Genomic DNA, 16535 nt, shown 5'->3' with positions numbered 1-16535 from the left:
TTTTTCCATCTCTTTGAAGAATGTTGTTGGTATTTGGATCGGGATTGCATTGTATTTGTAAATTGCTTTGGGTAGAATTGTCATTTTCACAATGAACAACCCTCAAGTTTTTAACATCGTATTTCTGAGAATGTATACTGACATAGTGTAATAATGGCTTGGGGGCAGTGTCTGACCTCCTCCAGTCCCGCAAGGGGGAAGCAGAACCAAGATCAACAGCCCAAGGCTGATTTGAAGTCAGACATTCCTCCTCTCTCTGCCATCTTTACCAACTGTAACACCAGCCGTCCCTCCCACAGCACTCTCTACTTCTCTGCTGCATTCGGTTATTCATTGCAGCAGCCACACAGAACTCACAAACATACTCACAATGGCAGAGTTTTTTAGGGAAGCAATAGGTACAATTCAGGCTCAAGAACACTCAGGATACAGTTCTTCCATCAGTATAGAGTCTCCCCAGCTGTGCTCGCAGGTACGCGGCTCTCCCTGGCCCTTGATCTCTACCCAAAGACACTCAGCTTTTTCTCTCCATGGGCTGGGAAGCCCACCACACTGTCTCCTGCTGCCAGGTCTCTGCTGCCAGGTCTTTCCTTCCTTGGTGGTGGTGGGCTCCTCCTCCCTGCTCTGGAATTGGCTCTGTTTAAGGAAAAACTGACCAATCCCCTTGGTAGGCCACAGTTACCCTATCACACAATCATCTGGGTGGGAGTTAACAAGACCAGGGCTATAAAGGCCACACACAAAAGTAATTAATCCACCACACATAGCTTCCAAGATAATCTAGAATATAACAAAGATTTTCTTTTTTTAATGCCTTGTCATCCGAATTACTAGTGTCCCCCCAGCCATCCCCCACACCACCATAGTTCTGTTTCTTTTAATGTTCCCTTAATTTGGGGGCAACACTGATTCAGTGAAAAAGAATACCGAAAGACTGCTGTTCGGGGCCTTGGCAGGGGAGTCACTGGGTAGTGAGGCATCCTGCAGTGGTGATTCAGTGGTAGAATTCTTGCCTTCCGTGCAAGAGACCCAGATTCAATTCCCAGCCGATACACCTCATGCGCAGCCACCAGCCGTCTGTTAGTGGAGGCTTGTGTGCTGCTGTGATGCTGAACAGGTTTCAGCAGAGCTTCCAGACTAAGATAGACTACAAAGAAAGGCCCGGTGTTCTATTTCGAAAAATCTGCTGATGAAAACTCTGGATTGATCACAAGGATCCGAGCCACAGCTGACCATGGGGATGGCACAGGACCAGGGAGCATTTTGCTCTGTTGTGCATGGGGTCACCATGAGTCGAGGGCCTACTCAACAGCAGCTAACAGGAACAACAGACATTGTATCTGCCTATCCTCTCCTTGCTCTCAGAGAGTGCTTTCTGTTTCTTCCTAACCCCTCTGCTTCTACTGCTATGCAGGTTGTGCTTAGTGCTAAGGTAGAAAGGCCACTTTGCCTTTCTTCTTAGGCAGTCTAGAGGAAGGGTTTATTTACTGCTGGTGATAAATTTTCTATATCTATGTGCATCAGAAGATTTGAAGTAGTTCTCAGTTGCCAAAATGCAAATGGCCAGCTGTGTATAGGCTAGTAGGTAGAAAGTATATATGTCCTTTAATTGTTGCTGCTATGCTTATTCATTTGATAATAATAGAGTTCCAGCTTCTAATGCGATACATCTGCAATTGTATTTAACTAGATTAACATAGTAATATCCAGACTGAAAGTGGAAAATATCAGGAGACAGATGACTGATCATCTGTCCTGCACTGCTTGAGTTGGTACTGCTTTTTTCATCATCTTCTTTTTAAACTTAATCCTGAAGAAGAAGCTGTTTTCAAGAGTGACTATCAGAATATTGTTTTCAGACCAAAAAAAAAAAAAAAAACTGTTGCTAATTTCTGAATTTGATGGGTGCCTCATATAAAATGAGCTTAGAGCTTCTGGTAAGGTTATTTTTATAAACTTCTCTTCTACTTTTTTAAAATAATCAAGCAGTGGCACAACGGTATGAAATTACTTCCTTAGGTTTTTTTAACTTACGTTCTATGAAATGGATTCGTGTGTGTGCGTGCGGCGCGCATATCTATCCATCTATCCATCCACAGATACTTAGGGGTAGAATTTTTAGCTCTATCGGTAGGTTGCTCTGTTAGAGAATAAATGTGAGTACATGTTTATTTGGTTTCCTAGGGCGGTCATAACAAAATACCACAAGGTGGGTGGCTTTAAATGACAGAAATGTGTCGTTTCACAGTTCTGGAGGCTGGAAGTCCAAATCAGAGTACCAGCTGTATGGATTCCTTTCAGGGCTGAGACAGAAACTGTTCATGCCTTTCTCCCAGCCTCTTGGTGTTCCTTGGCTCTTGGATTCATCTGCCTCTGTCTTCATGTGGCTGTCTGTCCTCTGTGTCCCTCTGTCTTCGTGTGGCTGTCTGTCCTCTGTGTCCCTCTGTCTTCATATGGTTGTCTGTCCTCTGTATCTCTTCTCCTCCTTTATACAAGGACAGCACTCAGATGGGCTTAGGACCTACCGCACTTCAGTATGACCTCATGTTAACTTAGTTACGTCTTCAAAGATTCTGTTTCTAAACAGGGTCACGTTCACAGGTATAGGGGTTAGGACTTCAGCGTATCTTTTCAGAAGGTACAGTTCAACCCATAACATAACAATGTGTTTCCTGAAGCTAAAACAGTAAGTTTTGAGGAGGTAAATGAAGTGTTTGCTGTTCCATTTGGTGAAATACCCCTTCTGGTTCATGTCCATGGGAGGAGTCTGCGATGCTTGGAGGGAGTGAGATGGAGGAAAGAGAAGTGGGGAGCAGGTGGGCTGGTTTGTGTTGTTTTGATATGCCTTTTTCCGTTTTAGCCTGGAAAGTATCATTAATCTTTTGTTCTGTTTGCTTATGTCCGGTCTTGTTAGATTGCTGCCCTCTTGCCTTTTTCTTCCAGGGGCAGGAGGGTCATGGTGGTTAACAGCCTTATAAGCTTTGAGTCAGTGGCCTGTTCAGCTGTGAGCCCACTGCAGAGCGGACCGTAGAAGGAACCGTCTGCACACTGATGCTATTGCTTTCCCATCACTTCATCCTCAAAAGCACAGGAAATGACACTTTACTGCTGCTTTATAGATGGACTGACTTATGCTGGTTTCCTAGTATTTGCCTAGTTCACCATTCTACCTACGGGCCGCTCCCGCATTTCTTTCTTGGCTGCTGTTGAAAATGATTTCCAAAGGCTGAAGTGGGAAGTTAAAGATCTATTCCAGTGTCTTGACTTTCCTGTCCACACAGGGATTCGAAGCTCTTTGGAGTAAAATCTCATGGACCACGTTCTGCCTTTTGAGATAGTCACCTAGAAATCTTGGGCCTTTATAAACAGACGGTCTTAATTTGTGATTTCAAATATATTTTCAATGAATGGTTTTCCCATTGGGATTAAGATGAAGTAGCCAAATTGTCTTTCTAAGATATTTAATTCTTTTTGTTCTCTTTTTAATCTGTAGAAGGTCACCTCCACTTTGCCACACCAATGGACCCATTATTTCTGATTCTCCACTATCTTATGAAGACTGAAAAAGAGGTGAGTTTCTCAGTTTGGGGTATTACCAATGAAGAAACAGAATAGACTGTTCTTTACTTTATCTCTTCTCTCTCCTTTTAATTATCTGAATGTAGATTCCCCACACTTCAGATTTAAATTGGTTATTGTACATGTATCCTGTGTGCTAGCGAAGATCAGAGCATTGACATGTAGAGCTGACAACCAGGGTCTTAATCTTGATCCAATTTAACACTCCTTGGGTGGTACAAGTGGTTAACACTAACCAAAAAGTTGGAAGTTCAAGTCCACTCAGAGCTGCCTCAGAAGAAAGGCCTGGTGATCTACTTCCCAAAAATTAGCCACTGAAAACCCTATGGAGGAAGTTCTACTCTGACACACATGTAGTTGCCATGAGTCAAAGTCAACTCTGTGGCACCTGGTTAGTTTAGCGTTAGCTTGCCACATGACCTCTGAGAATCACCCAACCCCTTATGCCTTACTTGGTTGACAGAATCTGACAATAAAAACTTTTGTCATTAAGTACTCATTAGATTTGAAATATAATACGAATGTTTAAAACAAAAAAAAATTGACCACAAGCCTTGAGGAAGAAAGAAGAATTATTTTCTCTCATTTTCTTCTTTGTGAGAGACTGTGTAGTAGGTAGGAGCCCTGATGACGTAGTGGTTAAGAGCTCGGCTGCTAACCAAAAGGTCAGCAGTTCGAATCCACCAGCCACTCCTTGGAAACCCTGTGGGACAGTTCTCCTCTGTCCTGTAGGATGGCCATGAGTCAGAATTGACTCGACAGCAGTGGGTGTAATAGGTAAAATGGGGCGTGTCTAGTAAAAGCTCATCAATGGGGAAGTCTTTAGTTGAGACTTTATGGAATCCTGCTGGCTAAAATTTAACTTTGCATTATAAATAAAGACAGCTTACTAATAGTGATAGTTTCAGCCAGTGGTCTGAAACATTTTGGTCTCAGGACATCTTTATACTCTTAGAAAGTTTTAAGCATCCCAAAGAGCTTTTATTTCTGTGGGTTCTATCTATCAATATTAACCATATTAGAAATTAAAACTGAGAACTTTAACAATATTTTTATTAATTTATTTAAAAATAAATAAGCCCATTGCATGTTAATATAAATAACACATTTTAATTAAAAAAATTAATGAGATGTATAGCATTCTTTTACATTTTTGCAAATCTCTTTAATGTCTGGCTTACTAGAGGGCAACTGGATTCTCATCTATGGTTCTGCATTCAGTCTGTTTTGATACATTGTTTGGTGGAATTATATGAAGAATATCTGTTCTCAGACAGATATGCAGTCAGAAAAGGAAAGAATATTATGATAGCCTTTTCAGATAACTGTGGATACTCTTCTCTGATACTACTCCAAAAATCAAAAACTTTTCTTAAAGGTTAGTTGCAGTGTGGAATCTGAAATCCTAATGGTCAACTTTTTGTATTCTGTTAAATTAAAATCCACTGGTCCATCTTGCACTTAAAATGGATCTTTCACCCATGTCTGATTTTGTAGCATCATACATGGTCCTTTGGAAAATATCTGTTTACTGAGTTATGCACATCTTCCAAATCTCATTATAAATTTAAAAAAATCACCTTTGTCCATATCACCACTGATCTCATCAGAAGATTCTTTAAGTGTTAGGATACTGTCATGGTGGCAGATACAGATTTTCCATAATTCTGATTTTTGCCTCAAAATTCAAACTTTATCATTTGCTACAAATACTGTCTTTCCCTTGACATGACAGGTTCACGTCATTCATTTACCGCCAAATACCCAAGTCTGAATAACCATAGTTCATCCAGGTGCCATCAAGTCGATTCTGACTCATGGTGACCCCATGTGTGTCACAGTAGAACTGTGCTCCATAGCATTTTCAGTGGCTGATTTTTCGAAGTAGATCACCAGGCCTTTCTTCTGAGGTGCCTCCAACCTTTTGGTTGGCAGCCGAGTGCATTAACCATTTGCACCACCCAGGGACTCCTTAGTGTGGATTAGTGAAATTATGTATCTGGAAGCTACCATGGTAACCAATGTAATTAGGTCATATAAGCGAAGAGGGCTCAAGTCATGGCTTTCTAACGTGCAGAAACTGTTGCGGTCATCACTAGGAAGGCCCTGAGAGTATTCTGAGAGGAAGCTGAAAACTTCAGTTGGCTCACAGACGTGGTGTTTTCTAGGATAAATTAACAGAGAGAACACCACCAACCAGCCCTAGTGCATGTATTGGTGTACTTTTAAGTCCCCCTCCCCTTCTATTGGGAGTGTTTGACCATTTCCCATTAGCACCATGTCTCTGGGAGCCCCAGGTGCCAGGGCTGGTTCAGGCTGACAGGTAGAATGAAGCTGAAATCCTTCGCAGGGGGCTGGCTTGCTTTCATCTTAAACCATCTTACTTTCTTCTCTCAAGTGCTAGAGGGATCCTTTAAAATAACACATAAGACATTTAGTTATTTCTTTCCCTGTATTTTAGAAGTGACCTTTTCTTACTTAGAAAAAAATCGGTAAGCACTTTTGAAATGTTGACCTATCCTTTTTTAATCACCAGACTTATTTTAACCTCAGTAAAAATAACTCTACTTTCTAGCTTTCCCAAGTGTTATTAATTGTGTATTCAGAGCATTAGCAGGTTGTTTGTTGCATTTACCTTTTATGTATGTGTGGTAAAGAAAACAAGAATGAGAACATTAATTATATCATGACTGTGTAATAGTCCTTTACTGATAGAGTATTGCTTTAGAGTAAATATTTAAACTATTGGTTGATCATGAAAGAATATAGATTAAGGTAGAAGTCTGAAGACAGTAAGACCTGTAAGAAATCTGTAAATTATTCTTGCCATTTGAGGGAAAATGAGAACATTTGAATTGAGGCATTTCTTGCTAGTTGTTATTCTAACAGAAAATATGCCAAGGTATTACACATACTACCGAATGAGTGAGAAGATTTCACCTTAAAACCAAAGAAAGCTACATTTCCAGACAGAAAATTGATCAGACACAGTTTTTCTGTCTTCAGAAGGAGTTGTCACTAAACCAGAAGAATGAGCTAGAAGTGGCGCATGGGCAAAACCACGCATCTTTTATAAGTCATTTTACAATGACTTGTGTTCCGGTATCCTCAGATCAGAGGACTAATATCTTAATTTAGACAAACCACCTCTCCATGATACTAGTGAAGACAAACTAAACTGAAGTGAGAAGAGTAATGTTCTGAATTCTGCCCTTCTGGGCCCACTGGCGACCAGGCCCCCTGTGCTTCTGTATCTGAGCCTAATTTGAGTGTGTCTGCAGCTTGCTTGTACTTACCCTCTAGTTGTCTTTCCTGCTATTATGGTCTCAGTTTGAAAGCATATCAGACAGCTTTGACAGGAGTAGATTTACTTTTGGTATTTTTCTTTGTGGGTGTTTCTTTCTTCAGCCTTGGAGTGAATATGCAGAGGGGAGAGGTACATTCCCAAAAAAATCAAACCCCCCCCCGCAAAAAAACCAAAACCAAACCAATTGCCATCAGTTGTTTCTGACTCATAGTGACCCCATGTGTTTCAGACTAGAACTACCCTCCATAAGATTTTCATGGCTGTGATCTTTTGGAAGCAGATCGCCAGGTCTTCTGGGCAGATCTGAACTGCCAACCTTTTGGTTAGTAGCCCAGCACTTAACTGTTTGCACCACCCAGGGACTCCACTCTGGACGCAGTCTGGGCTTATTCCTGTGTGATAATCAGGACTCCTGCTGTGTGGTCCTCGGCTGCTTCATCTTCACATTCAGTGGGTTAGACTAACCTTAGGTAATCACTGCTATCTTTGTAAGTTTCTATGGCTTCCAGTGCTTTTCCAGAATAATGCCCCTCTTTACTTTGGTGACTCTGCCCCAAGGTAGATGATGTGCTGGTTGGAGCCCCAGCTCTCACAAGAGCTTCATAAAGGGAACTGAGGGTCACTTCCGGAGCCTGCCCCATTTAGTGCAGGGATTCTTAGGGATTCATTATATGGGACAAGTGACTGACCTCAGTGTAAAGTCCTAGCCATAAGGTAATACCCCTTTTTGTTGTCTTTCCATGTGTGAGTTTGTTGACTGAGTGAAGTGTTTTTTCAGGGAAAATTCCAGCCCCTGGATCAAGTTGTGGTGGATGACACATTTCCAAATTGCACCCTGTTGCTGAAACTTCCTGAGCTTGAGAAGTTACTTGGCCACGTAACAGAGGAAAAAGGTATAGTATGTGGGCCTCGAAGGATCAGGCTGCTAGAAAGCCTGGGAATATGTCTGAAAATGTAGCTGCTTAAGGGCCCACTGAATTTAACGTTTGTTCCGTGTTGGTCATAGGGAAAGCTGTCACTCAGAAGGTTTGCTCCCACCTGTTGGTACTATCCTTGTATTACATTGGATTGTTCGGTCTTTGGGACATCTCCTGTTGACAGCTGGTGGCCCGTACCCCACAGGGCCAGGAATCACGAGGCATGGGCTTTAGTCTCAGTTCTTCTTTAAGCAAGTCACTTAACTGCTTTCTGCCTCAAGAGTCCTCATTTGTAAAATTACATAAAACTTCTCCCTTTATTGATTCAAGAAGCATTTGTTGAGCACCTATTAAGAAGCAACAGTTAAGCACTAGTGCTGGGTGCTGCAGATATTTATGAACAAGACATTATCCTTTCCCTCAAATTGCTTCGAGTCTAAGGGGGTAAATAACACATAGGGCAATGACAGCACAGTGTGATGGAAGTGAACCCTGGGTTCTCTGGGGATACGCTATATAGTTATCTCTAAAACAGAAAAGTGCGTGAGCTAGAATTGGCGCATGAGCAAGACCATGCATCTTTTACAAAGTCTGGTGTCCCCAAATCAGGGGACTGATGTCTTAATTTAGACAAACTTCACCTCTCTGTGCTACTAGTGAGGTGAAGACAAACTAAACCTAGTGGGAAGAATTATGTTCTGAATTCTAATATTCTGCACTTCTGGGCCCATTGACAACCAGGCCTCATTAATGTCATTAACATCACACACAAGTAAAATTTTGCTGCACATCACTCAAAAGCAGTTGCAGCAGTACATTGACAGGGAACTGCCATAAATTCAAGCTGGATTTAGAAGAGAACGTGGAACGAGCGTTATCATTGCTGATATCAAATGGATCATGGCTGAAAGACAATACCAGAAAGATGTTTACCTATGTTTTATTGATTATGCAAAGGCATTTGACTGTGTAGATCATAACAAATTGTGGATAACATTGTAAAGAATTTGAATTCCAGAACAATTAATTGTGCTCATGAGGAACCTGAACTTAGACCATTCGAACAGAACAAGGGGATACTGCGTGGTTTAAAGTCAGAAAAGGTGTGTGTCAGGTTTGTGTCCTTTCACCATACTTATTCAGTCTGTATGCTGAGCAAATAATCCAAGAAGCTGGCCTGTATTAAAAAGAACGGGGCATCAGGATTGGAGGAAGACTCTAACAACCGGTAATATGTAGATAACACAACCTTGCTTACTGAAAGTGAAGAGGACTTGAGGCACTTACTGATGAAGATCAAAGACTACAGCCTTCAGTATTAATTATACATCAACATAAAGAAAACAGAAATCCTCACAACTGGACCAATAAGCAACATCATGATAAATGGAGAACAGATTGAAGTTATCAAGGATTTCATTTCACTTAGATCCATAATCAACGCCCATGGAAGTAGCAGTCAAGAAATCAGATGATGTATTGCATTGGGCAAATCTGCTGCAAAAGACCTCTTTAAAGTGTTAAAAAGCAAAGATGTCACTTTGAGGACAAAGGTGTGCCTGACCCAAGCCATGGTGTTTTTAATTGCCTCATATGCATGGGAAGGCTGGACAGTGAATAAGAAAGACCAAAGAATTAATGCTTTTGAATTATGGTGTTGGTGAATAATATTGAATATACCATGAACTACCAGAAGAACAAACAAATCTGTCTTGGAAGAAGTACAGCCAGAATGCTCCATTGGCAAGGATGGCAAGACTTCGTCTCACATACTTTGGACATGTTGTCAGAAGAGACCAGTCCCTGGAGAAGGACATCATGCTTGGTAAATTAGAGGGTCAGCAAAAAAAAAGGAAGATTCTCAGGGAGAGGAATTGACACAGTGGGTACGACAATGGGCTCAGCATAACAATGATTGTGAAGGTGGTGCAGGACCTGGGTTAGGTAGGGGTGGAGGTGAGTACCGTGTTGCTTTCTGGGATTGTGACCCTAAGTGGAGCTCTAAAGGATAAGTCAGAGAAGCAGCATGACAGAGACATGAATGTATGAAAATGTTGTCATGTTTAGGGAGCTCCGAGGAGCTCAGTGTGGCTGGAGTATAGGATTCCAGGGAAGTTTGGTAAGCAGGGGGGTTGGAATGCTGGGCAAGAGACCAAATTGTGAAGGGCCTTATGTGCATTTGGGCTCTATATGCATATAAGTCAGGGAGCATCAGTGAAGTTTTAAGCAGGGCAGTCAGTGCTTTGGTATGGAGAGAACATTGGAGAAACTAAGGCCAGGTATAAGGAGCTGTTGCAGTAGCCTAGGCAGATGGTGGTACCTGAGCTTAGGAGGTAGGACTAGAATCAAAACCCAAACCCACTGCCATCAAGTCGATTCTGACTCATAGCAACCCTATAGGACAGGGTAGAACTTCCCCATAGGGTTTCCATGGCTGTAATCTTTACAGAAGCAGACTGCCACATCTTTCACAGAGTGGCTGGTGGATTCAAACCTCTCTGACATTGGTTAACAGCGGAGCGCATAACCACTATGCCACCTTATGGACTAGAAGGAGGTAGCAATTTAGAGGTAGAATCAACCACATCTGGTGATTGGATGGTGGCCCAGGAGAAGGCAGAGTTGAGGATGGCTTGTGGGTTTGGGCTTTGACCAATAGGATGGGTAGTGGTGGTGTCCTGGAGACAGGGTGCACAATGGAGGGGTGGGCAGGGGTAATGAAGAGGTGAGTTTTGGATAAAATTTTGAGAGGAGGAAGTGAGGCAGTGTCTGTAAATGTGTTTTTACAGGTTAGAAGTACTATACAATTTAGCATCCATGTCTTCAGCATTAATATGGAAACACAGTGTGGGAACCAGATCAACAGGCTGACAGCTCATGGCTATTCAGGGTCATAGGTGGTTTGGCAAACCATGAAAGTTCTTCGGGAACCAAGAGAGTAATTCCAAGAAGCGTAAGCTTACAGTGGGAGAGGGGAGAACCTCATTGACTGCATTTTATTTTTGAAGGGTCTTCTAACTTCACATGTGGCCAAACTTGGAGCTCTATTTTGTATCTAACGGATGTGTAGCCCCAAGGATTTATGAAAACATTTCCATCAAAGACTCCCTGATGCTGAGTTTGGCAGGAGATGGGAATCTTTCTGTGAGTGACAAATGAAGTAGCCCATAGCCAATTCTGAAAGCTAAAGTAATGAAGAATAATTACAAGTCATTTTAATTTTTACCAAGTTAACACAAGTTAAAAATGCAAGTAATTCGTTGTCCAGGATTCTGCCATTAGCTGTGTCAGAGCAGTTATCTTAAACCAAAACCCAGAAACCCAGATTCAGAAGCAGTATTAACTCATCTCCATTTGCCAGCTCATAGTCTGTGTTTCACGGCCTGTGTCTCCTGTCTCGCACACTGAACCCATTTATGGAATCATTATCTAATCTCTCATACTTCTGCATCATTGCCTGTCTTCTGGAAGTTCTGCTGTATTAGAAATGTGTACCCTACATTTATCTTATTTGATAGGCCCTAAAAACCAGTTGTAAACTTCAGAATACCATGCATTCCCCTTTGGATCTTAATGGAAAAAAAGTCTGTTCAGATGCTGTCCTTGTACATGCTACTTACATAAAAAAAATATTTCACATATTCATGTTCTGGGTCAAAGGGTGAAGCAAGTACTGTGCAACTGCTTATGTGTACTTTGATGAAGAGGCCTTTTTGGGGATGAGGCATGAGAGATCTTGTTATTCTCCCCACCCCTCCTTTTTTTTAAATTGTACTTTAGATGAAAGTTTACAGAAAAAATTAGCTTCTCATTGAACAATTGGTACACATACTGTTTTATGACATTGGTTAACAACCCCTCGACATATCAATACTCTCCCTTCTCAACCTTGGGTTCCCTATTACCAGTTTTCCTGGCCCCTCCTGCCTTCTAGTCCTTACTCCTGGACTAGTGTGCCCCTTTAGTCTCGATTTGTTTTATGGGCCTATCTAATCTTTGGCTGAAGGATGAACCTCAGGAGTGACTTCATTACTGAGCTAAAAAGGAGTCCGGGGGCCATACTCTCAGGGTTTCTCCAGTCTCTGTCAGGCCAGTAAGTCTGGTCTTTTATTGTCAGTTAGAATTTTGTTCTACATTTTTCTCCAGCTCTGTCTGTGATCCTCTATTGTGATCCCTGTCAGAGCAGTCAGTGGTGGTAACCGAGCACCATCTAGTTGTACTGGACTCAGTCTGGTGGAGGCTGTGGTAGTTGTGGTCCATTAGTCCTTTGGACTAATCTTTCCCTTGTGTCTTTAGTTTTCTTCATTCTCCCTTGCTCCTGAAGGGATGAGACCAGTGGAGTATCTTAGATGGCCGCTCATAGGCTTTTTAGACCCCAGACGCTACTCACCAAAGTAGAATGTAGAACATTTTCTTTATAAACTATGTTATACCAATTGAGCTAGTTTCCCCGAGACCATGGTCCCCACAGCCCTCAGCCTAGTAATTCAGTCCCTCAGGGAGTTGGGAAGTATCTATGGAGCTTCCATGACCCTGCCTTGTACAAGTTGTGCTGGCTTCCCCAGTATTTTGTACTGTCTTACCGTTCACCAAAGTTACCACTTATCTATTGTCTATTTAGTGTAATTTTTGGTTTTGTTGTTAAACTTTTCATTATTTTAAGATTTACAGACTCCAGTTCATTAGTGGGAAGAATTTGGTTATGAAGAAACTGGCAAAACCTCTAGAGAATTGTACAGATATTTTTGCTGTGTGAAATTTCATCTGTTTTGCCTTATTATCATTATTTTAAAAAAAAAGAAAAAATTTAAGGCTTGGAGTTTTAGAAATCAGCTATATATAAAAGTTGATATACCTGCTTTGAAAATGAAAAGTGCTTGGGCAGGTGAAGCATCTTTTTATTTTTAATTGTGTTTTAGGTGAAAGTTTACACAGCAAAATAGTTTCTTATTAAACAATTAATACACAAATTGTTTTGTGACATCAGTTGCCAACCCGCATGATATGTCAACACTCTCCCATTTTCCACCCTGGGTTCCCTGTTTCCATTCATCCAGTTTTCCTGTCTCTTTCTGCCTTCTCATCCTTGCTTTTGGGCATGTGTGCCCATTTAGTCTCATATACATGATTGAACTACAAAGCACTTCCTCACCTATGTTATTGTTTGTTTTATAGACCTGTCTAATCTTTGGCTGAAAGGTGAACTTCAGGAGTGACTTCAGTTCTGAGTTAAAAGGGTGTCTGGGGGCCATACCCTCAGGGTTTCTCCAGTCTTTGTCAGACTAGTAAGTCAGGTCTTTATTTATTTATTTATTTATTTTTGTGAGTTAGAATTTTGTTCTACATTTTTCTCCAGCTCTGTCCGGGACCCTCTATTGTGATCCCTGTCACAGCAGTCGGTGGTAGTAGCCAGGCACCATCTAGTTGTGCTGAACTCAGTCTGGTGGAGGCTGTGGTACTTGTGGTCCATTAGTCCTTTGGACTAATCTTTCCCTTGTGTCTTTGGTTTTCTTCATTCTCTCTTGCTCCAGACAGGTGGGACCAGTGGAGTATCTTAAATAGCTGCTCACAAGCTTTTAAGACCCCAGTCATTACTTACCAAAGTAGGATGTACAGCATATCTTTATAAACTATGTTATGCCAATTGAGCTAGATGTCCCCCGAGACCATGGTCCACACAGCCCTCAGCCCAGTAATTTGGTGCCTCAGGGAGTTTGGATGTGCCTGTGGAGCTTCCATGACCTTGCCTTGGTCAAGTGCTGACTTGCCCAGTATCGTGTACTGTCTTACCCTTCACTAAAGTTACCACTTATCTATTGCCTGTTGTTTTTGTTAGGTGCCATCAAGTTGGTTCTGACTCACAGTGACCCTTTGTACAACAGAATGAAACATTGCCCAGTCCTGCGCCATCCTCACAATCCTTGTTACGCATGTGCCCATTGTTGCAGCCACTGTGTCAATCCATCTCGTTGACGGTCTTCCTCTTTTTCGCTGACCCTCTACTTTACCACGCCTGATGTCCTTCTCCAGTGACTGATCCCTCCTGATAACATGTCCAAAGTATGTAAGATGTAGTCTTGCCATCCTTGCTTCTAAGGAGCACTCTGGTTTTGCTTCTTCCAAGACAGATTTGTTCTTTCTTTTGGCAGTCCATGGTATATTCAGTTGTTCCTCCTCTCACCTCCCTTCCCTAATAACAAGCAAAGATTGTTTCTTTCTGTGTGCAAACCTTCTCATGAGGTTTTATGCTAGTGGTCTCATACAATATTTGTCCTTTTGTGATTGACTTATTTCACTTAGCATAGAGCCCTCTAGATTCATCCATGTTGTGAGATGTTTCGTAGATTCATTGTTGTTCTTTGTTGTTGTGTAGTATTCCATTTTGTGTATGTACCATAGTTTGTTTATCCATACATCTACTGATGTTTAGATTGTTTCCATCTTTTTGCTGCTGTGAATAATACTGCAGTGAACATGGGTGTGCATATGTCTATTCCTGTAACGACTCTTATTCCTCTAGGATATATTCCGAGGAAGGGGATTGCTGGGTCATATGGTATTTCTATTTCTAGCTTTTTAAGGAAGTGCCATATCGTTTTCCAGAATGGTTGTACCATTTTACATTGAATGTCTGAATGTCTTCTTTGGTGACTTCACTAAACGAATGTTCGTTTCCTTTGCCCATTTTTTAATTGGATTATTTGTTTTTTGTTGTGGAGGTGTTGGATTTGCCTATAGATTTTAGAGATTAGAACTTTGTCGGATTTGTCATAGCCAAATTTTTTTTCCCATTCTGTAGGCTCTGTTTTTACTCTTTTGGTAACATGTTTTGATGAGCCTAAGTGTTTAATTATTAGAAGATCCCAGTTATCTGGCTTATCTTCTGGTGTTTGTGTATTGTTAGTTATGGTTTGAATCCTATTTGAATGCCATGTATTAGTGCCTCTAGTTTTGACCCTATGTTTTCTTCCACGATCTTTATAGTTTTGGGTTTTATATTTAGGTCTTTGATCCATTTTGAACTAGTTTTTGTGTATGGTACGAGATATGGGTTCTGTTCCTTTTTTTTCTTCCAGATGGACATCCAGGTTGCCAGTACCATTTGTTAAAAAGACTGTCTTTTCCCCGTGTAATGAACTTTGGGCCTTTGTCGAAGATCAGGTGACCGTAGGTGGATGAATTTACATCTGGGTTCTCGATTCTGTTCCATTCGTCAGTGTATTTGCTGTTTTACCAGTACCAGACTGTTTTGACTACCATAGCTGTACAGTAGGTTCCGAGACCAGGTAGTGAGAGACTCCTCTTACTTTATTCTTTTCCTTCATTAGTGATTTACCTATCTGGGGCCTCTTTCCTTTCCATATAAAGTTAACGATTAGTTTTTCCATCTTATTAAAGAATACTTTTGGTATTTGGATTGGTATTGGATTGTGTTTGTAGATTGCTTTGAGTAGAATTGACATTTTTACAATGTTGAGTCTACCTATCCATGAGCATGGTTTTTCCTTTTATGTAGATATTGTTTGATTTCTTGCACTAGTGTTTTGTAGTTTTCTTTGTATATGTTTTTTCCATCCCTGGTCAGATTTATTCCTAAGTATTTTACTTTTTAAAATTTTATTTATTTTTATTGTGTTTTAGGTGAAAGTTTACAGCCCAAGTTAATTTCTCATTCATTCAAAATTTATACACATATTGTTTTGTAACATTGGTTGCAATCCCCACAATGTGACAGCACCCTCCCCCTTCCCTGTGTCCATTCAACCAGTTCCAGTCCCTTCCCGCCTTCTTATCCTGCTTTTGGACAGGAGCTGCCCATTTGGTCTGATATGTCTGATTGAATAAACAAGCATGTTCCTCACATGTATTATTTTTTGTTTTATAATCCTGTCTAATCTTTGTCTGAGGAGTGGGCTTAGGGAATGGTTTCAGTTCTGAGTGAACAGAGTGTCTGGAAGCCATAGTTTCATGTGTTCTTCCAGTCTCTGTCAGACCGTTGTGTCTGGTGTTTTTACGTTAATTTGCATTTTGTTCTACATTTTTCTCCTACTCTGTCCGGGACTGTCTGTTGTGTTCCCTGTCATGGCAGCAATTGGTGGTAGCCAGGCACCATCTAGTTCTTCTGGGCTCAGGCTGGAGTGTCTGGTTCATTTGGTCTTTTAGTCCTTTGGGCTAGTATTTTCCTTGTGTCTTTTGTTTTTTTCATTCTCCTTTTTTCCGAGTGGGATGGAACCAACTGATATATCTTAGATGGCTGCTTTCAAGCTTTAAAACCCCAGACACTCCTCACCAAAATGGGATGTAGAACATTTTCTTTATAAACTATATTATGCCAGCTGACCTAGATGTCCCCTGAAACTATCGTTCCCAGGCCTTAGTCTCAGTTACTCTGTCCTCAAAGTGTTTCTTTGTTTCTAGGAAACTTCTTTGCTTTTTCAGTGGTCCAGTGGTGTTGACTTCCCCTGTATTGTGTGTTGTCCTTCCCTTCACGAACGTTGACCCTTATCTACTATCTAGTTAGTGATTTCACCTTCCCTCCGCTCCCCACCCTCGTAACCATCAAAGAATGCTTTTTTCTGTGTTTAAACTTTTTCTTGAGTTCTTATAATAGTGGTCTCATATAATATTTGTCCTTTTGTGACTGACTTATTTCAGTCAGCATAATGCCCTCCAGATTTCTGTGAGATGTTTCGAGGATTCATCATTGTACTTAATTGTTGCATAGTATTCCA

General features: G+C 41.2%; 1 protein-coding gene across 5 annotated transcripts in view; it reads left to right on the top strand.

Annotated features, from left to right (window-relative positions):
- The window catches only part of RNASEH2B (ribonuclease H2 subunit B), a 142383-nt gene that overhangs the window by 58964 nt on the left and 66884 nt on the right, over window positions 1-16535 (top strand). For all 5 annotated transcript variants that reach the window (XM_023731527.1, XM_023731528.1, XM_023731529.1 and 2 more), the window contains 2 exons: window positions 3494-3570; window positions 7665-7779. In XM_023731527.1, coding sequence (XP_023587295.1) covers window positions 3494-3570; window positions 7665-7779 — 192 coding nt within the window. The remainder of the gene's footprint in view (window positions 1-3493; window positions 3571-7664; window positions 7780-16535) is intronic.

Source organism: Trichechus manatus, unplaced genomic scaffold, assembly GCF_000243295.1.
Source record: "Trichechus manatus latirostris isolate Lorelei unplaced genomic scaffold, TriManLat1.0 scaffold00044, whole genome shotgun sequence".
NCBI classification, from domain to species: Eukaryota; Metazoa; Chordata; class Mammalia; order Sirenia; family Trichechidae; genus Trichechus; species Trichechus manatus.
This window is presented reverse-complemented; position numbering and strand designations above follow the sequence as displayed.